Genomic DNA, 22,698 nt, shown 5'->3' with positions numbered 1-22,698 from the left:
TGTAGTAATGGACCCATATATTCAAATTACACATCAAAAATGAATAATGATCTATATTACACTCATAAATAGGTTGTTGAGCATTCGATCAGCTATGTTTTTACATAGATTTTAAAAAATTACCTAACCAGGCTGTGGGAAATGTAAAATATGGTCCTGCTAAAACAAGGATAGGCTTAAAAAAATGGCAGGATCTCACTAAATACTTAAAGATAATCCTCAAATTAAATTGTCTGACAACTTTTTTAAATTAAAAAAAAAGTTGTAAATGGATTAAAAGTCATTTTTCAATGGTCATGAAATTGGAATTTTCATTCATTAAAAGCCTGATGCATCATATATGATGCATTAAATATCTCAGTGACCTTAACAAAATTTTGATTTTTTTTTTTACATTTCTTATAAGGGACCAATATTGAAGCAAATTCCAAAAAATTAGAATTTTCTCTCATTGCTTTCATGGTTCAGGTTTCACAGGGTTAAATATCTCCCTCTACCTGACCTAATTTGAAAAATGCTAATTTTTCAGGTAATTTCACATGGCTTATTTTCTTTTCAGCAGAAAATCAATACACCCTTTTCAACCATCATCAGCAGTCAGAACTAGAATGCAGTGTAATATTCGCCCACACACAAAGAAACAGAGAAAATGTGTTGTTTCATCTCGCTCCAAAAGGGGAAAAGCAGTTCATTGTCTCTTTTGTAACATCTCATGTGCTGACAGTGATAAGGAATTGAATACAGTATACAGTATGGTATGGATTGAATGTGTGGGAGAATAATCTGCTAGACAATGTATTTCCATATTTGATCACCATTAGGTATTCTTCTAAGAGCTAACTGACCATATTGGCTAAAACGTAGATTTTACACAATACGTATACAATACGTAGATTTTAGTGTGTGTGTGTGTGTGTGTGTGTGTGTGTGTGTGTGTGCCTTGCTCAAGGCCAATACATGGATGAAAGTGTAGGGACAAGCATTCTAGTAAGGGTAGTAGTTGAGCCTGAAAGCCTCTGATCCGAAGGCCAACTTCCTAACCAGAGGAACTATGCAACCCGCCTTATGGCCCCCCTGTCAAGTAACAACGAAAATATAAACTTTGTTCACCCCTGTGTACAGCATTTATTACCACCATAGATTGCAACAAAGTGTTAGATCGTATATAACACTCTACAGGAGGAATGATGTACTATTCTTAATATCTGTTTATATTATGCAACGATAAAATTATCATCTTCAGTAAACAGAATCAAAAATCGAAATAATAATAGAAAATCTACTGTATGAAACAAACCAAAATTCTATGCTATTGATATGAGTGAAGTAGATCATCAAATCAAATCAATACAAACAACAGTTATTCACATTCAGACCTTTTTAAAAAAGTGCAGCACATACAATCACTTATCTATATACTGTAAGAAACAAAAGGGGAAATCTATGCAACTCTAAATACAATGTGCCGTTGCAAAAAGAGAGATGTAAAATATGAAAACAAGTCTGATGAACTGGAACCTACCTAAAACCAAAGGTTAAACACACTACAAAGTCTAGTAACACTGAGATGTGCCATTGAAGCAGTCATATAATAGTTTAAAAAAAGAAACTAGAAGCTAGTCTGACATTCAGAGATGAGGACCTTGAGTATTATTACATTTTAGGGATGCGTAATTTTGAGAAAAAGACATTTCAGAAATACATTCCTTACTCGGTTTGGTGTTATGTTCCACATGCACTTAGCACATACCGTAACATTTTCAGTCTCTCAACCACATAAGTTTTTATTATTAGTATTTTCAAAGACGAACCATGTAAGCTATTATAAACTGTACATTAAAAATGGCAGTACAAGTACACAACATCAACCAATGTAGCAATAGGCTTTGAAATAGTATTAAATATTACTGGGCTCCTTCAGATATGATGACCACAACTGTGACTGCTGTGTCAGTAAATCACTTCAGAGAACACATGGGGGAAAGCCCTTTCAAAATCATTCATACAGAAACGTACATTCTGAAAATAACATAAAACATCACATCTGTATGTATACAATACATGTCCGTATACATACAACATACATACAACCACAGATCATGTTTACAAGGTGATTTGTTTTTAATTTACACAGTCTCTGGATGAAGAAGGAGAAAAGCAGCTCACTACTCTTCCTCCTCTGTGCACCCGAGGAGCTCGGTCCGTAGCGCTATCCGACCGTACCATGACCACGGAATGATCCGGATAAACCTGGCATAGATGGGCGGGTCCATCACATTCTTCCTGTGTGTCTCGTTATCGAAGTTACCTTGGAAAACCTGTTAAGAACAGATCACTCAGAGATCACGTCCCAAGAAACATCATCAACAGTTTGCCCTAATTAACAAGTCCAATCAGAGATGACCCCCCCCCCCCCCCCCAATGCTACTGTATGCTCATAATGTGTGTTTGGCGCCCCCATGAGAACGTCCAAACATCTCACAGACAGACACCCAAAAAGACAGACACAGACAGACAGACAGACAGGCAGGCAGACAGACAGACAGACAGGGTTACTGCAATACCTGGCCCAAAAATTTCCCGGGGACCAAGCGATAAAACTGAGAGAACTTAAGGAATGTATAATATGACTCTAAGCATAAATGAGGGAGTGATCAATTGTAAAATGGGGACGGTGATGATGGTGGTGGTGATGACAGTGAGGAGGCTGTAAGGATCCTATGCTATTTACATCACCATAGGGTTGGTTGTGAAAGCTCCATAATGATGTGAGCTGCTTGCTCTCTATCTCACTGGCCCTATACTAAGTAACAGGTCTCTGTAGAGGCTGATGGAAAGCGCCCATTATTTATTGACAGGTCTCATGACTGACTGACTGACTGTGTGTGTGTGTGTGTGTGTGTGTGTGTGTGTGTGTGTGTGTGTGTGTGTGTGTGTGTGTGTGTGTGTGTGTGTGTGTGTGTGTGTGTGTGTGAGAGAGAGAGAGGGGGGGGCACAGGGAGAAAAATAAAGAGGGAGAGGGAGAGGGAGAGCGAGAGTGAAGTGGGAGTTTGATGCCAAGAGGCTGCAAAGGCTTTACAAATGGGTATACTTGTGAATGTGTATACGTGTGTGTGTGTGTGTGTGTGTGTGTGTGTGTGTGTGTGTGTGTGTGTGTGTGTGTGTGTGTGTGTGTGTGTGTGTGTGTGTGTGTTTGTTGCTGGTGGGTGTTGAAGATGGTGCTGTAGGAAAGGCAGTGTGTGTGGTCAAGGGCATGAGGATCACACACGTCTGGAGGAAAGGAAGGAAGGAGAGAGGGAAGGTGGGAAGGACACAAGGATTGCACGTGTCTGAAAGACGCTGAGGCAAGTTAGTAATGAGGGAAGGAATGAAGAAAGGAAGGAAGGAGAGAGAGAAAGACGAAAGGAAGGAAGGAAGGGCCTGAGGATTACATATATCTGGAGGACTGTGGGAGGTAAGAAGGGAAGGAAAGAAGGAGGGAGGGGAAGAGAGAGAGAGAGAGAGAGAGAGAGAGAGAGAGAGAGAGAGAGAGAGATGGAGGGAAGGAAAATGGGAGGAAGGATGGATGGAAAGAGGAAGGAAAAGGAGGAGGGAAGCAAGGAAAAACAGGAGGAAGGATGGAAGTAAGGAGGGAGGTAAGAAGGGGAGGAGGTAGAGACGGAGGGAAAAAAGGAAAGAGGGAGAGAGGAAAAGAGGGATGGAAGGAGGGCAGTGACCTTCATCAGCATGCAGTAGACACAAGCACAGTGGTGCCATGGCGGAGCCGAGCGGTGTGGTACAGCATGGCCCTTTAGCCCTCCCACAGCTGGGAGACGCGTGGCACACTTAATAAAGCGCCCAGGGCATAGTTAACAGGTCAGTCAGCATGCATATGAGCAGCGGTTGGCCACAACACAATTAGATTCTCCTTCTACAGAACACCTACATACACCATATAATGATTCTCTCTCTCTCTCTCTCTCTCTCTCTCTCTCTCTCTCTCTCTCTCTCTCTCTCTGCCACAAGCCCAGAATTCTCATGTTCATCACGTCTGAATGTTTTACATTATAGTAACATTTATTGATGTGGTTTGTAGTGGCTACTTTACATTGCGGAAACATTGTAATCATTCTATACTACTACATAGACTGGAACACTGGGTTGGCTTTACGGGCATAGTGATCGACTGGTTAAAATCGTACTTACAACAAAGAAGTTTTTTTGTCGCCATTGGAAGACATACTTCATCACCAATTGGTACGTTTACATGAGGCATTTAAATCCGATTTAACTCACTTTAAATCTCATTAAAACTTAATTCCACTTTAAAAACATCATGTAAACACTTACCGAACAGGATTTAAGTTTATTCCGATTTAAACTTAAGTCCGATTAAAGTGGGTGGTTTATTCCTCTTTTAAATCCGATTAAACACGTTCCTCTGTCATGTAACCTTTTAATCAGAATTACAATAAATCCGGTCGTTCCACGCATGCTCGTTGACCACATGATGGCGCCAAGAGCCCGTGCTCTTTGTCAGTGAGAAAAAGATGGCGGCACTTCCTGTTGATTTTCACATGAAAGTTTTGCTTAATTTAAAGTCCCTAAGCGACTATAAATGTTGTGGCTTCCATATATTGATGTAAAAGTGCCCCACGAAGTAATTAAGCACAACAAAGTTACTCCACATCACCCTTTCACCAGTTCGTTTTTCTAAGCTAGGAGGGTGCTAACTAGCATTTGAAAGAACCAGACCCAAAGGGGATTTTACCAGCCTTGAGTCCACTGAGGGAATTCATTTTCGGGCTGAAGATAAGCTTGTGTCCCAGTAGTTCCCCGGAGGTTTGGCGACCACGCCCCCACGCCTTATTTGGCTCACTCAGCACGTGCGTCCTCAGTCCAATCGCAATGCTTTATTTTCCCCAGACGTTTAATCGCATTTAAGTGAAATTGCCATGTATACACGTCGCGAAAGAAGGGTCGTCGCACACTCAGAACTTCATGCAGTTATTTAATTTCGACCAACGTTTCGGCTTACGCCTTCATCAGGGTCATCTTACACACAGATGACCCTGATGAAGGCGTAAGCCGAAACGTTGGTCGAAATTAAATAACTGCATGAAGTTCTGAGTGTGCGACGACCCTTCTTTTTCAAGTTGTCTATTGTCTGCCGTACGCACCTCAAACGGTGTGCGTTTACAACCCAAAGAAAGAATGTATACACGTCGCAAAATAACTCTTAATCCGATCTACTTAAATCCGATCTATTAGATCCGATTCAAAAACATCATGTACACGTAGCATATGTCCCCCAATGACTACACCCCCCTTGAATCACTCTATCATTGCATGGACCAAATTAACAAATGGATGTCTCACAATTTCCTCCAGCTGAACACAGAAAAAAACTGAAGTAATTATATTTGGGAAAAGAGAGGAGAGACAAAAGATTGCTACTATCCTTGAAACGAAGGGACTGAAACCAAGGGAAACAGTTAAAAATCTTGGGGTCCTCATTGACAGTGACCTAAATTTCAACAGTCACATGAAAGCTATTACTAAGTCTGCATTTTATCACATAAAAAACGTCTCTAAATTTAGGGGCCTGATGTCTAAACATGATCTGGAGAAGCTAATACATGCCTTAATTTCTAGTAAAGTTGATTACTGTAACAGTCTGTTTACTGGCCTCCCAAATAAGACCATTAAACAGCTTCAACTGGTACAAAATGCAGCTGCAAGGGTTCTTACAAAGACAAGGAAGTTTGACCACATTACTCCAATTTTAAGATCGCTGCATTGGCTCCCAGTAAGCTACAGAATTGATTTTAAGGCAATGCTACTTGTGTTTAAATCATTAAATGGAATGGGACCCACATATCTACTGGATATGTTTCAGCTGTATGCACCGACCAGGTCACTAAGGTCAACGGAGAAGAATTTGCTGGTGATTCCAAAAGTCAAAACAAAGTGTGGAGAGGCAGCCTTTAGCTTCTATGCTTCAAAGCTTTGGAACCAGCTTCCAGATGACGTAAAAAATGCACCCACTATTGATAGCTTTAAATCTAGACTCAAGACAAAGCTGTTCTCAGATGCTTTCTTAAATTATTGAATGAAAAGACGGTAAAATAAGAGAAGACAAAACCCTGACAATTCTAGACCCTATCAGGTAAATGGAAAAAAGGAGGCCAGACTCCTCTGTCGTCGAACAGTTAAATTCTGAGGATTGAATGAAAAGACGGTAAAATAAGAGAAGACAAAACCCTGACAATTCTAGACTCTATCAGGTAAACGGAAAAAAGGAGGCCAGACTCCTCTGTCGTCGAACAGTTAAAATCTGAAGACTGCGTATGTTTTTCAAGGTTTTATGTTTATTTATGTTTATTTATGTTTTATTTTATTATTATTTTTACCTTATGTTTTATCTTAATGTTTTAAATGTTTTTTTTTTTTTTGACTCAATTCATTTCCCTGTTTTCCTTTCATTTACATTTGTTAACTTTGTGAAGCACATTGAGTTGCACCTGTGTATGAAATGCGCTATATAAATAAACTTGCCTTGCCTTGCCTTGCCTTAATTCTTAATCAGCAGTTACATTACCACTCATATGCTACATTATAGCAGGAGAATGATTAAATGTGATATTTTAGTGCTGAACAGAATGACAACATTCCTGGGGCCTCATTTATCAAGCGTTCTTAGGCACAGATCTGTGCGTAAAGCGTGCGTGCGATCATTCCTGAGCAAAGTGTGGGATTTATGAACATGTACCGGTACTTGAACGTAGAAATGTGCCTAAATCTACGCACACCTCAGACCATCCGTGCGAGTGGAAGAAACACAAAATTGCAAATAATATCGACCGTGCAAGGTAGTTTGCTTTGAATGACAATGGAGTATGACAGTGTGCTATTTTACAGTGTTTTCGTCCATGTGTGTCTCCTTCTTTTACTTATTTTGAAACACTGTCCTCCTGTCGAAAGCACCTCCACTTCTGCCGCGGAAATGTTTCTGTCTCCGCACTTCCCGCCAGCGCTTCGACTGGCGCGTGTGTCCGCGTGTGTTCATGTGTGTCCAAACAGGGTGGCGCCTTCGAATTCACATGGCATTTGAATATATTTTAAGTAAGGGTTAACGTTCGGCGAGAAGGTCGCTACCGTGGAATAGCAGCACGACAGAGAGAATCTTTAGACCCCGACGCGGAGCGGAGGGGTCTTGTTCTCTCTGAAGTGCTGCTATTCCACAAAGCGACCGACTCGCCGAAAGTTAACCCGCTTATTATATGGATATACTTAAATGATTCACACATGCGGGGACATTTCTTTAGACCTATTTAATGTTAAGATTGTTGCTGCGCAAAACAAAACAGTGCCGTTGTGGAACACCGCTAGGCAACAGCTAGGTAGGCTAGCCAGGACAGGTGTTGTCTATCACAGCAGCTGATTAGAGTGACAAAAGACCGGAGCCCCTGCGGAGTGATATGAAACATTCGCTTTAGCCACTGACTTGTATACAAGCCAGTGGCTTTAGCAGTGAACGTCTTGTTGCCATTGACAGCGGTAGCCAGGACAACGGGTGCTGTCTATCACAGCAGCTGATTAGAGTCTTGTTGAAAAGTCGCTTTAGCAGTGAAAAGTCTTGTTGCCATTGACAGCGGTCTGTTATAGACCAACCCGTCCGTTATCGAAAAATAACAGACGTCCGAACGTTGGGGAGCCCCGTTGAAATGAATGGAGCATTCGACAGATGACGTCACAACCATATAATAATACCATATATGGCTACTTGGAGGCGTTTCGGGATGCAAATTACCCCGAATGCGCGCGTGCACAGTGATTTGGAAGGTGTGGGATTTATCATGCAGACGTGTGCGTAGGAGCAGCCAACGCACGTTTGATAAATCCCGATTTTTCTGTACTTGCGAACATTCTAAATTTCACTCGTAAGACACAATTTAGAACACATTCTACGAACTGATGATAAATGAGCCCCCTGGACAGATATTCACTGTTCATATTGAGTCAAAATTGACTATCACTGAAAGCTGTTTGTGGACAATTTTAGTTGCTTGAAGAAGGTCAGTAGACCGAAACGTTGCATTATACCATGCAAATGTGAACAGTGTGCGGGAGCTGTCTTTGCTTTAACGTTGGTGACCTAGGGGTTCCACTCCTACGCACCTGACCAAGGAGGTGTGCAAGAATTCTTCACTTACCATGGAAAATTTCAATACCATTGGACTACTATTATTACCACGTGCAGGAAAGAGATAGATGTTTCATGCCATTTTACAATTGTAGAATGTGAGTTATTGCCATGCCCCTTAGACTTCTTTAACATTGATAGCTGTTTTTTTCTTCTTTGTTATTTTCACTTTCCAAAGGTCACACCAGGTACAAAGTCTGCCTTGGAAGATATAAAAGAAAAGCACAGGTGGGTAGAAGCTTATGTAAATAACGTTTCTGTTTTTGCATCAATTAAAAGTGTTTTTCAAAATTCAGAAATCACAGCTGGTGAAATGAAAAGGCTTTTTACACAAAACCCACTCATTACATATGAGCACATCTCACACACCTGCAGAATTTTTATGGCGCAGCGAGGAAGCTACAAACTGCGTGGACGGAATCCAAAATATACCTACATAAGCTAAAGCAGGGGTTCCCAAACTTTACCATGACAAGGCCCCGCCATATACCAATAGATTCCAGCCAAGGCTCCCCTGACACGGGCCGTGCCACTTTTTTTTTTCTGTGTACTCTTTCACAACCATAGTCTTGGTCTGTGTGTCCAGTGCCCTATTGCGATTTATAAAATACCGAATTCAGAGATGAAATAGATTACCGGTATTATAATGCAGACCTCTACTAATAGAAATAATGTTACTTTTATTTTTGCTTTTTTAGTGTACATTAATAAATTATTATTATTATTTGCTATACTAAGTTCTAACCTGCCGCGGCCCCCCTAGCACAGCTTCGTGGCCCCCAAGGGGTCCCCGCCCCCCACTTTGAAAACCACTGGGCTAAAGTTACACTACAAAACAATGCAACTGAACTCGCATCTCAAAGCCCCGACAATAAAGTGAACATCATGTCAGTACATGATGGGTGAGCTGAGCAGCAGTCCAACTTCCACCACACACAGATACAAACACAAGCCACAAATAGCTGCTGGTCCATGAACAGTCAAACATTAGTGCTTAACAACTTTTTGCACAAAACTCACTCATTAAATGTAAGCTCATCTCGTCTGCTGTTTTTTCATGGCGCAGCAAGGGAGCTACAAACGGCATGACTGAATACAAAATGCCTCTACACTATGTATGGAAAAAACAATGCAACTCACATCCCATACTGGACATGCTATATAATGAACGTCTGAGCAGCATCCCAAATTCCACCACACACAGACACAACACACAACTACATCAATAACGAGCCACAAATAGCTGCTGATCCATCAGGAGAGCCAGCCATTAGTGTTTAAAGGGACACTGTGTGAGATTTTTAGTTGTTTATTTCCAGAATTCATGCTGCTCATTCACTAATGTTACCTTTTTCATGAATACTTACCACCAGCATCAAATTCTAAGTATTCATTATGACTGGAAAAATTGCACTTTTCATACATGAAAAGGGGGATCTTCTCCATGGCCCGCCATTTTGAATTTCCAAAAATAGCCATTTTTAGCTGCAAAAATGACTGTACTTGAATCATACTAGAAAATATTTGTTTAATACTTAGTAAACGTTCATGTAAATATCAAATTTGGCAATAGGCAGCCCAATTTCAATAAGCAGCATAGTTGCAGTACCTTTTTTGACCATTTCCTGAACAGTGTCCCTTTAACAACCATAAAAACATGGGGGGGGGGGGGGGGCCTTTAGGGGTGCTCACGGCTGATGCGAGATGATTAGAGGCAGAGGCGACTCTCGGGTCAGTTGGGGGGGCCCCCCAAGCAAAAATTCAAGGGAATGAAAATTTGACACAAAATCGCCACTACTATAGTAAAGGGTGAGCTGTTATTCATCATCTAAGGGCTTGGGGGCACCAAGTGGTTAACTGCCTTTCCTAGTGACAAGATGCGCCTCTGATTAGCGGCCCCAACTTTCTTGTCGTTTGATTTGACAAGTCACCACCATCTCACCCCTGGAACGAACCTCACCTCTCCTCAAGGCATCGCTGGAATTCAGAAGGCCATCGGAGGAGGCATGACAGTTCAATCGATATGCTAATGTTTCGGTCTCCATGACAACCACTATTCTTGCTCTCACCCACATTGCTAGTACAGTACGCTACAGTATACAAGAGCCCCTGGACATGTGCAATATTAATGGTGGATATTTTAATGATGCAAAAATATACATCCATGTGTAATAGTAGGAAAGAATATGCGCTTCTCTGCTTGGAAGCGACGCATAATGCTATATATAATTAAAAGCGAGTTGGTTTTGCGATATAATGGCAAAAAAAGACTCCTCCTTGACACTATGAAGCAGACAAAGAGAGAGAGACACAGACAGACAGAGTCAAAGTAGAGGTATACACACACACACACACACACACACACACACACACACACACACACACACACACACACACACACACACACACACACACACACACACACACTGAAAGACAGAGTGAGAGAGAGGTGGGCTAGCTGTATTTATAGAGCCCTAAAAAGAATCCTGAACTTAATTCTTCACTTCATTGCTCCTGTACTCACTGTCGACTTGCGCTCTGCGATAGAGAGAGAGAGAGAGACAGGTTCATTTCCCCTGTCAGGCAGGCTAAACACTTTCACTGAAACACTTCAGTGTATCTTCTGATGGCGTGGGAAAAAGTAATATGCTGAAGACCTGTCCAAAAGCAGGACGTTGAAGCCTGTCAAATGAGATAGCAGGTTTTTAGCTATGTTACTCATCTTACCCTGCTCTCCTCTACTCATGGTATGTCAAGAAGGTTTAGGGGGTACGCAAGACAAAAAAGATGGGAAACAGTATAGTATACTACTGTATATATCATTACTTTATCCTTCTGCTGTGACTCGTCCTGGTAGACCGTCCACTTCTCCCCGTCGTTGCTGAAAGCGACTTTGAAGGAGCCCACAAACTGCACACGGCCAAAGTCCTTAGCGCCCTGCGTGATGATGCCCGTGACCTTGGTGGGGAGCAGCATGTCCACCTGGGATAGGAGAGGAGTTTAGTTAGATGGGACTTTAAAAGGGAACAGGGGTGTAGGGTGCAGCACACGACAAGTGAACAGAGGACTCAGACAAAAGTATCAAGACAGTTTCAGGATGCACACATTCAGAAAGCTGAACAGAAGACTCAGACAAAGGTATCAAGACAGTATTAGAATACAGACATTCAGAAAGGCGAACAGAGGACCAAGATGCATGTCTAGAAAAGTGAGCTGAAGACCCAGATACACATCCAGAATAGTGAACAAAGAATCCAGACAAAAGTGTCCAGATGGAATTGAATGGAATAAGTCTGCTCTGCACAGTGTTTCAGCTCTACAATGTAAATTTGAATCAAATTACGGAAAGGAAATGTCTTCAAAAGTATACTTGTAAGGAAAAGGAAAGGACTAGAGACATGGCCAATATACTGTAGAGAAAACTCTCCAGTATGTGGTGCTAGGTCAATAAAATGAAATTAATTTTCAAACAGTACGTCAGTGCTAACAACTTTGTGATGACAAAACAATGTTCCCGGCACCTGATGTAATATAGAGAAGCCATTGATAAACTGACTCAGAAAAGAGAAATGCCTTAAATAGATAAATAATATAGTCAATATGAATGCACCACGCATCTAGGAGGTCTTTTAATCAATCACGACGTTCAAAACAAAAGATAATAGGACAGGACAAATATTTCAAATGGATTTTGGTAAATAGAGGATGCAAACACCCAAAGAAAACAGAAAAACAAAGAGGAACTGTCTTCAGAGGCAACAGACAGGAGATAGATAGAGAGAGAGAGAGAGAGAGAGAGAGAGAGAGAGAGAGAGAGAGAGAGAGAGAGAGAGAGAGAGACAGAGACAGAGACAGAGAAAGACAGACAGACAGACAGACAGACAGACAAGGGAGCCAGTGACAGAGACAGAAGCAGAGGGAGGAAGAGGAAGGAGCATCAGAAATAGGGGGGAGTCATTAGTTCGACGCCCTTTCGTGACTTACCGCTTACGTCATACGACCCTAAACCTAATCCTAACCCTAACCTTAACCCTAAACCTAACCCTAACCTTAACCCTAAACCTAACCCTAACCTTAAATCGCTTGTTTGAAATGTTTGATTACCATGTGAAGTCACGAGAGGGCGTCAAACTAGTGGGTCCCGAAATAGGGAGTGACGAAGTGAGAACGGGTGATCTTGGGGCACGTGTCCTGACTGAACCTGGAGAAATTAAGGATGAATAAGGGGAATGCCAGGTAGCTAAATAGATTTGCGCCTCACTGGTTTATTTTGGTCCACTACCTTGTGAATGATGGTGGTGTTAGAACCGCTATACACAATTTGCTCTATTCAAAACTCTTGATGCTTTCATCCAAAAGAAATATTCCATGTTTCATGCCGTACATCAGAGCTAGGATGAAACAAGTTGTTGTTTGCTGCTATTTCCAAGCAACAGGTGATGTTTTGTGCCGTGCAGTGTGCCATGTGTTTCAAAGGGATGCCATTCATTAGTAAAACGCAATTAAAACCCATTTTTTCTAAATTTGCTTGCTGGCTGAAAATGCCCGACTGTATGAACCATAATGGGTTGAGATGAGCCCCTATCTTTTTTGACAGAGTGGCCAAAAACAAAGTCTTTTCAAAGACTTTTCATGTCTTTTCACAGTAATAATTATGTGATTATCTCCCCTCTCAACACTTAATGTTCCATGGTTGAAAATGTCAGACAGTATTAAAATCCTTGTTTTATGAGCAACAAAAATGTTAGGGATAGAAATAATCTTAATTATCAGCAATAAGTCCAATAACTATAACCATGCTGATTTGGATATTTAAGAACATTTTCACACCTTGTCCCTTTCAGTCATTTAAGCAAACTCAGACCTGTGACTCAGCATTCTCTGCACACATGAACATTCCAAACCGTACCCGTACCGGGAAGTGAACTGAACTAAGACCTTTAAAGATCTGGAACTCCTATGCACAGCCAGGTTCCAGGTGCTGGTGAAGTGCAGTCATCAGTAATCCATAGTAAAGAAGAAGGATCACCGCACACTGGTGGACTTAGTTTTGCTGTTCTTTATTTAGGTGAACAACACGTTTCGCATTGCGCTTCGTGAACCTGACGAAGCGCTATGCGAAACGCGTTGTTCACCTAAATAAAAAACAGCAAAACTAACTCCACCAGTGTGCGGTGATCCTTCTTCTTTACTATGAACTGAGACCTTTGTTGACATGGTCTTAATAAAGTTCACTAAAGAGTCATGACAAGTCACCCCTGTGACAAGGTGTTATCACTTAAGGAGGGCTATAGAGGACCAGGCGTGATCAAAAGAGGACTGATACCCTATACACTCACAATTTCAAGACAAAGACAACTGAGTCCTTTTCTGCCATCCACTAACTCTGTTTGCCGTGCTCCCATAGCATTTCCTGTCTACTAGGTTCTGTTGGGCTGCCCACAGCCCCTCTGGATGATTTAGCACTAGCAACTGCTACCCAAATAGTAATGGTGTCCCCCTTGTAACCGTGGACAATAAGGTGTATATACAGTGGAGCCGGAGAGAGTAGAGAGAGAGAGGTTCCATTGGCCCATTGTTTCCTGGTTCTATTTTTGCCCCCCTTAGGCAGACCTAGGCAGACCTAAGGACTGTTCTATTCATTGTAGTAGCATTATGACACGGCCCTTTAGGCAGACCGGAACCTGGTCGCATTAGGTGCCCATAGAAACCTATTATGTTGGCATATCTCTATTAAAGAATCTCTGGTAGAGCCTGTGTGAACATTCTCAATCATCCTGTTATCCAAAGGGGTTTAGTTGTAAGCAACTTAACGTACTCTTGCTGGAAGATGTTTTGTTCCTCATCCAAAGGAACTCTAGCAATTCCAGTTGCTTATAAATAAACCCTTTTAGATAGATAAATAGACAACATATATACTGTACTGTACATTGTATATTATACACTATATACTGCATATGTCATGCTGTCCACCTGTAGCCACTGGGCCTGGTCGTTGGCGGCGGAGGCCCATGCGTTGACCCTGCCCTGCTTGTCCAGGCGGGCCTTGCCCGGCACCCAGGAGAAGTTGTCCATGTGGAGGGTCTGGTAGATGCTGGAGGAGCTGATCTGGAAGTCCTGGATGTGGCCCGTCTTCATCCCCATTGGCTCAGAGCAGCCTTTGTTATGGAAAAAAAGGAAAAATTGTAGGCTACCATAAAGTAGGCTAACCCACTTAGCGGCCAAAGTATTTTTGCATGGTGAGATGGTCTAATCTAAAGTATTATCAGAGAGAGTAAAGAGAGAGAGGTTCCATTGGCCCATTGTTTCCTGGTTCTATTATGGCCCCCCTTAGGCAGACCTAGGCAGACCTAAGGACTGTTCTATTCATTGTAGGAGCATTATGACACGCCCCTTTAGGCAGACCGGAACCTGGTCGCGTTAGGTGCCCATAGAAACCTATTATGTTGGCATATCTCTATACTTAAAGAATCTCTGGTATTATGGGCGGTGTCATACCAGGCTAGTCTAGTCCTGCTCCGTGTAAGATCACAGAGCCTGACACAAAAAACGATGGCAACCCAACAATGAGCGAAGCCTAGTGACCCGCCGCCTATACTTCTATTCGTACGAATGAGGAGAAGTGTTATGGGCGGGTCTTACCAGGCTACAATGTAGGCCCCGCTGCAGACTATTCTTTTCATGTTGCCAGGCTAAGAAAATGGAAAGGTGTTGGATATAGTGGACTAAAGCTAGATTTATGCTTCAGACGCATAGCCGTCCGTCTTCTGTCTGTGCGAGTCCACGGCCCCCGCACAGAGGCTCTGCGCCTGTCGTCGAGCGCCTCGAAAAAATTCAAACTATCTGTCGGACGGACGCGTAGGACGCAGACAAAAAGGCGCTATGATTGGTCGTCTCGCTACTTCATTGTTCTTGTGGCAGTGCAATGCCAGTAATTTGCGAGAGCAGAGGTGTAATTCTGTTAAAAAGTATATTAATGCCTTGTGTGTAAATGTGTGTAAATACACGAAGGTACAAGCTAAGTAACAAATAATATATCAGTTGAACACTCGTGGCACAATGCCTGCGGTTTTACTACCGTAGCTTCGTCCACCGAATGTAAACACACATCGGCAGAATCAACTGTTTACATGCTTGCATTTTCTGCTCGTGAAAACAGACTGGGTATGTCAAATAATGATATCAGTACATTGCCTTTGCAATTTGAGTGAAAATACCTAGCTAACTGGGCTAGAAAGCATTGCATACTATTGCTTAGTAATGACCGCAGTGCTTATAAGTAGTGAAGGTAATCGCGCAATTTCAAATGTGGCTCGTGACGAGACCTCAGACCTCGCAGATCTCGCAGATGCATGAATACAAAGTTGGTTCGTGGCCCCTCCCACGCGACATTTGACGAGCGCAGTTGCAGAAGTCTAATCTGACCTTTACTGCTTTAAGGAAAACAGTGTCAGTGTATTTGCCGACACTACACTAGGCCATTGCACCCAAAATCACTCGTTTTTACTACTTGTGTCACACAAGGCTCACAGTACTAGCATTTGATGCAGAATTTAAATTTTGAATACATATTTTAAACATTAAAAGCATTTTAAATCATAGCTTTCTTTGAAGGATTCTGTGCTGATATTGAGATGACACAGGTCTGCCTCCTCTCTACCAGTAGGAAAAAATGGTTGTGGCCAAGGGAATGAATGACCGGCACTGTTCTGCACCCTCATCTCTGACTAAGGTGCCCTTGAGCAATGCAACTAACCCCACATTACCCCAGGAGGACTGTCCCTACCTCACTGACAGTCTCTCTGGAAAAACCAAGCCAGATGAATGTTATATCGAATAGTCTCCATGTATTTTTTGGCGTGTGTGTGTGTGCGTGTGTGTGTGTGTGCGTGTGTGTGTGTGTGCCTGTGTGTGTGTGCATGCGTGCGTGCATGCGTGTGTGAGCGAGCGAGAGCGAAATAGAGAGAGCGAGAGCGAGTGTGTGTGTGCGTGTGTGACCGACCTGTGAGTTCACAGCCCAGGAGCTCCATGCGAAGGGTGCAGTGTCCCCTGCAGACTTGTGGGTAAATGCGGATGTACTGCGCCTCAATGGGGGGTGTGAAGGAGTTGGCCGAGGGGGAGTTGTTGTCACTGTTTCCACTGAATTCCTTGAAGGGGGAGCATAGCAAGATAATTGTACAGCCTATCTAATTTAATATTGATATAGTACTGTATATACAGAATGAATGTACAGATGTGTATATAAAAGGTTGATATTGTATATAATGTACAGTTATTCATGTAATTTGATCTTATTCATGCAAGGTTATAAAAAGTTCATACAACCTTGTCACCTGCTATTCAAGGTATTCTTTAATTTATGAAGAAGCCTTCCCGGTCTACACTTGTACTTCAGTAAAACAGAGCTGAAATTCCAAGGCCCTAAAATCGAGGCTATTAAAACCACAAAGGCAGCTGTGTTCCAATTTCATCTTATATGCTAAAAGCTTCCTCTACTACTCATAAAGTCTCCCAGGCAACAAGCAAAAGATGTCACAGAGGAGAGATGCTCTCCTGGTGGATAAAAATATCCCACATAAAGGACATGGAAAGGAGGGAGGAGCTGAGCTCACCATGTCCCCGTTTGTTCCCCTGTCGATAAACATGGTCCAGGTCTCTCCATCCTCGCTGAAGGCCACTTTGTAGGACTTGACGAACTCCGGTTTACCCATCCTCTTGGCTCCTTGCGTGATCACACCAGTCAGCCTCATTCGCCTCAGCAGGTTTATCTAAATGACAGAGACAGTTATGGTTCCACACCAGTCCAGGGGTGTGTTTCTCGACAGCAATGTTGCAAACTAAGTTAGCAACTTACTTGGTTGCAATGCAATTTCCAATTGGAAACCTAGTAAGTTGCTAACTGGTTAGAAACGATGGTTTTGAGAAACGGGGTCCAGGACTTACCAACCGAGTAGGCTGCCAGTGGGAAATAGCAATCAAGTAAGTTGCTAACTTAGTTAGCAATGATGCTGTCATGAAACACACCCCAGGTAGGATCTAGGTTGTTATTGAAAAAATATATCACTTTTCAATACTTATTCATAACTAATTTCATCACTTAAACTTCAGGCCACATCTAATTTTGGTGTGCTATAAGGGACAACATGTTTATGACAGGAGGGATGTGCTGTGAAGGTGAGGTGTTATAAATATAAAACACTGGTATACATTTTAAATAACTCAGATGGAAAACAAATATTGTCTAGACTAGGCCATACACAGAAAAATGCCGTGCTCTAAAAATGCACCCATCACTCTGTCAGACAGCCAATACACCAGGAGCCCCTGTTTTGATTGTCCAAAAAAGTATCTACCAGATCTACAACATTAGTTCGGTAATACTAAATACATTTGTAATTATGAGTTATGTGATTAGGCAATGCACAAGATAATCACTACAGTATTTGTGAAAATTGGATTTGAAAAAGGGGTGATACACACAGGGAACCATGCTGGAGCTCGTTCCCACCCCTAACCTAGAGCCGGCAGATTTGTTCATTAAGAACCACCCAGCGTTTGGAAAGAAAAGATTTGGTTCACAGTGCAGATCCAGCCTGATCTCCAAAAATTCTGTGCTCCTGGACACGGATGTTAAGGACACGAAATCTGTGTCCAGGAGCACGGATTTTGCCAAAAAATAAATACCTTTTCCAGTTGGTTGCTAGGCTATCAAATTCATATAATGAATGAACACGGAAGTGCTGTTTATAGGCTATTACCAAAACAATCCCTAACCCTAACTCTGTCATTAGGAAAATACATACCAAATGCTAATTGAGAAAAAATATTTGAAATGAGAAAAAGTTGTGCCCTGAGAAAACACAAGACCTTGGAAACATAGAGCTGTGGTAGTAGCCCATAGAGAGAGCACTTCTCTGTTGGTACATCACGGAATCAAATTCATATAATGTGTGCAGGAGCACGGAAAACAATTCCGTGTCCAGGAACACGGAATTTTGGCAAAATCCGTGCTCCTGGACACGAATTTTGTGCCCTTAACATCCGTGTCCCGGAGCATGGAAGTTTTGGAGATCATGTTCCAGCCGGGAGACCAATTAAACCTTTTTCATCCAATCATGCCAATTCATCCAATCATGACCAGGCTGACCTGACCAATCAGGCTGACCTGATTATTCTCAGCCAACACATGTTATAGTTTCCAGCTGTCAAAATATACTGTGATACAAAATTATGAATACATAAGATCACAACTGATACAGACAGTCAAAGATGTCATAAGAGGTTCTAGTCTGCCATTTGACTGTGTCTGATACAGTATCCAGGTGTGCATTCCATTGTGACTGAATGCCGTGTATCCCCTGGGAAGTAGCCAGCAACGCCTCGAGGCACCCTGACAGCAAAACACCCTGACAGCAAATTAACAACACTGACACTGCCGCTCCTGTGCTAGGTGCTTGCAGCCTGCGGCCTCTGAGGGCTGCAGATAAATGCTGTCCAATTTCCTCATTATGCGTGTTGAAGATCTCAGTGTTCTGACACAATGTTCGCCCTGTTTCTGGAAAATTCGATTTACACTCGCCAAAAACAAAGTGAAGCTTTGATGCTATTTGTGGGTCCGTAGACCAGTAACACATGATAGCATGCCATATTATTACAGCATTCCAAGGAAGCAAATATTGATAGTTTTGGCACACACACAGAGACAATAAAACATTTTACAGATTGTCATAGATATGAATCAAACTCATATGACAGATCTACTAGGCCTACATTACTCTTTCTTCCCAATGGGCTACAAAAAGCCAAAATCACTCCAAAGCATGTAATAACCACAAATAACTGCATACCAGCAGCACCCACACATGGAAGCCAGTGTTGACCACCAGTGTGATCCTGGATCCTTGCTTTAGAAATAATAATAAAAAAACCTTATCATTTATCATCATATATGCTTGCACATGTTGCACAGGTAACCCTTGTTACCAGATCTACGTACCTGTCCGTTAATTTTGCATTTTAGTTGGTATGCTATGCAGGTTGAGGTTCACATACACTTAATTCATCATATCATAAAGGATTCAGGTAAAGGTTGGAATAAATATGAGATGAAGCTCCTGGCTAATACTATCCAAACCTGCAAGGATCCTCACATCTTCTGTTCTCTCTACATTTGTAAAAAACGAAAAAAATTTTAAAAAAAAATGTTTTAAGGTATTTGTATCTAGTACTTGTACAATCGTAAAAAACATGGCAAGCAGCCAGAGGAGCCTCCTATTTGTTCAAGTCATTCCAAAGACAACTTACTTGAATCCAAGGCCAGTGGTCGTTCTCTGCCGCGCTCCATGCGTTGACTATGCCTTTCCTGTTGAGACGGGCAAAATACGGGTACCACTTCTGCAGACCAAGCATGGCTCGCTGGGTGGAGGAGGCGGTGATCTGCTGGTTCGAGATGATGCCACCCTCCATGCCCAGAGGGCCCGAACACTCTTAGGATATCACACAGCAGCAATCACAGCATGCATACACATGGAGATGGAGACACAGACAAGACAGACAGACAGACAGACAGACACACACACACACACACACACACACACACACACACTCATTAGGATAAAGGGTTAAAAGAGATAGGGAGAAAGACAAAAAAACTACAAGAAAAAAATCTATAAGCACCATAGATAGACAAGATAAATATGCAAAGCTAGATGACGAGATATGTACAATGGAGACAAGTCAGTTGGGGGAAAATCAGCAACACAATATCATTTTGTACCACAGCACGGCTTTGTCTTGATCGGAGAGAGATCGTCAATAATTCTGCTGTCAATCGTCCCGTTGACAGATAACGTATCAGCTTCCGACGGGCAGTCCTTTGTCAACTTGCTCTCGTTGGGCGTGTCTGGATAGACGGAGCGATTGAGCACCACATCCTTGCTGTCTATGAAGGACGTATCCCTGCTGCGGCAGCTAATAAACGACACGTCTCCGTCCTTGCCCTCAATCCTGGTCGACGTCGAAGTCCTGCTGCAGAGCGAGAAGCGGTCTTCGCTCGTGGCTGTACCTTTCCGCGGTGGCTTTACCTCGCTCTCGATCACCCAAGGGACTCCCAAGTCGTTGTCGGTTTGCGTTTCCACAGTCTTTTGGTCCACAGACAGGGCCTGTTTAACTTGCTCGACTTGTTCGGCAGTGGACGGAACGACAGAACAATCTGGAAGGTCTCCATTGTCGAGGCTGAGTGAGGTCTGTGATCTGGTGGGTTTGGTGAGGGCCTTGAAGCTGGCCCTCAAGGAGCTACGGCTCCCGACGGAACAATCTGGAAGGTCTCCGTTGTCGAGGCTGAGTGAGGTCTGTGATCTGGTGGGTTTGGTGAGGGCCTTGAAGCTGGCCCTCAAGGAGCTACGGCTCCCTTGCTTGGAAAGCATCGCAACGCCACTCCCTTGGCAGGTTGGCAACTTTAAGTACTCGCCCCCGGTCAAAAAAATAAACACCTAACAGAGAGGAGCATGTCTCCAATCTGGGAGAGGCTAATTTAATTTATTTGTGGAGGCCTGTGGATGTGTTGTGCTTCAGATGACTTCACAACACAACACAATCCTATTTTTATAGTGCCCCCGAATACTGCGAATTTTATCACCGAGAATTTTTTGGAAAGGGTGTTAAAGACTATGTTGTGATGTGTCTGTGTGATGTCTATAGATCCACAATGATAGAGATGTTCAAACGTGTGGAGAGGTTTTCAGTCACTCTCTATGGGAAATTTTATACACTGATAATAAGGACGCAGTCCACTCGCCAATTTTTACCTTTCAGGTAATTGAGAGGACACGGCTTGGCAATCAGATGTACTGCGCGATACTGAAGAAATGTTTTGGAAGGCTTTTCTTCTTTTAAACAAAGTCCCAGACAGCTTTCTCAGACACACACCCCAGCGAACAGTGACAGCTTCTCAGACAGATTCCTTTTCTTCCCTTAAAGCTTTTCTCTTTTTACAATGTCAATGGGTGGAAACATGAAAAGGAAAGGCCTTTCAAGTGAATCAAAAGAAAATAAATGACATGCAAAAGCGTAGGATCTCTGTTTGAGTGAGATGTTATATTAATTTATTTCAGATGAAGAAGAAGTACTCACTGTACTGGCAATTCCTGCCCATGTATTCTCCGGGGCAATCACAAGTGTAGTTTGCCTCTAAATCGGTACAGATGCCTCCATTTTTGCAAGGGTTTTTTGCACACTCATTAACATCTGCAAAGAAAACAAATAGCAAAAAATAAACAATCAATCAATACCTGCACACATCATGCTATTTACAGCATTGTGAAGAAATGATTCCCAAACGATTCTCCAAAATGGACTATCTATAACGATACCCAATTCACAACATTCAGATCACACACACACGCACACGCACACGCACACACACACACACACTTCATCTCTTCATTTCACAAACTGCAACCAGGTCTGTGAAAGATGTCAAACGGCAAACTCAAAATAAACACGGCAGCAGGTAACAACAGTATGTAGCCACAAATACACACACACACACACACGCACGCGCACACGCACAACCACCTACACACACACACAACCACCTACACGCACGCACGCACGCGCACGCACACGCCACACACCCGTGTGACATTTTATTTACCCCATAGCAGGCAATTAACACCTACACCAGCGTGACTCCAGGTGGATGTGGCATCTTGCTTCCAGCCCCCCTTCTGGCAGCCTCATCTGCTACACAACACACTTCCTTGCCAATCCCCTTGCCACCAAAAACCCAGCCATTTTGTAGCGTCAGGGCCGCTTCAAGGTATTTGGGGGCCCTGGGCAAAGAGAGACTTGTTGGGCCCCTTTTTTTCTCTCTTTAAATTATTGGGGGCCCTTGAAGAGAGTTTTTGATACCAGTGTCATTCCACTTTTGGGTCAATACATTTAGGGAGGAGTTGCCTCACTCAAAGTTGTCATTATTGTCATTTGCATACACGTACATAACGAGTCATTACAAGGGGGGCCCGGTCAGCTGGGGGCCCTAGTTTGCTTGCCTTGTTGTAACAGGTCTGTGTAGCACCTTCACGTTCCCCTTACCTCTTTCCCTCTCTTCCCGCCCCCAAAACTGTGTCAGTTTGGCCTCATTTGTCTCTGTCGGGGAGGCAGGGAAACAGACCTGTGGCTCAGAGGGGGGTCCTCCTCGCTAGATGGCCGCCTGTCATGTGTGATTCATGAGCATGCTTTAGTGCAGCGTTCCCAAACAGGGGGTCGGGACCTCTAGGGGGCACACGGAGGTACTGTAGGTTGGGTCGTAGAGAGAAGGGGCTATTTGCAAAAACCTTGAAGATATACCTTAATAGTCATTCCATGAATTGGTTGATAAATGTATTTCCTGCGAGTTTGAATATTAATCAATACTAATGAGCAAAAAATGGTATTTGAAATATGGTGGGGAAAATGGGGCCCAAAAGATGGGCCCAAAAGGGGGTCCAAGCAGAACAAGTTTGGGAACCACT

General features: G+C 42.8%; 1 protein-coding gene across 1 annotated transcript in view; it reads right to left on the bottom strand.

The window, feature by feature from the left end:
- Positions 1-1,096: 1,096 nt before the first annotated feature.
- The window catches only part of edil3b (EGF-like repeats and discoidin I-like domains 3b), a 32,448-nt gene continuing 10,846 nt past the window's right edge, over positions 1,097-22,698 (bottom strand). The window contains exons 3-9 of the mRNA XM_063210027.1: positions 21,317-21,430; positions 19,490-19,671; positions 16,798-16,953; positions 16,188-16,332; positions 14,159-14,343; positions 11,012-11,167; positions 1,097-2,318 (exon numbers count right to left, since the gene is read on the bottom strand). Coding sequence (XP_063066097.1) covers positions 2,166-2,318; positions 11,012-11,167; positions 14,159-14,343; positions 16,188-16,332; positions 16,798-16,953; positions 19,490-19,671; positions 21,317-21,430 — 1,091 coding nt within the window. The 3' untranslated portion in view covers positions 1,097-2,165. The remainder of the gene's footprint in view (positions 2,319-11,011; positions 11,168-14,158; positions 14,344-16,187; positions 16,333-16,797; positions 16,954-19,489; positions 19,672-21,316; positions 21,431-22,698) is intronic.

The sequence above is a fragment of the Engraulis encrasicolus genome, chromosome 11, assembly GCF_034702125.1.
Source record: "Engraulis encrasicolus isolate BLACKSEA-1 chromosome 11, IST_EnEncr_1.0, whole genome shotgun sequence".
Classification (NCBI taxonomy): domain Eukaryota; kingdom Metazoa; phylum Chordata; class Actinopteri; order Clupeiformes; family Engraulidae; genus Engraulis; species Engraulis encrasicolus.
Note: the sequence above shows the minus strand (reverse complement) of the source record. Positions and strands in the feature narration are given on the sequence as shown.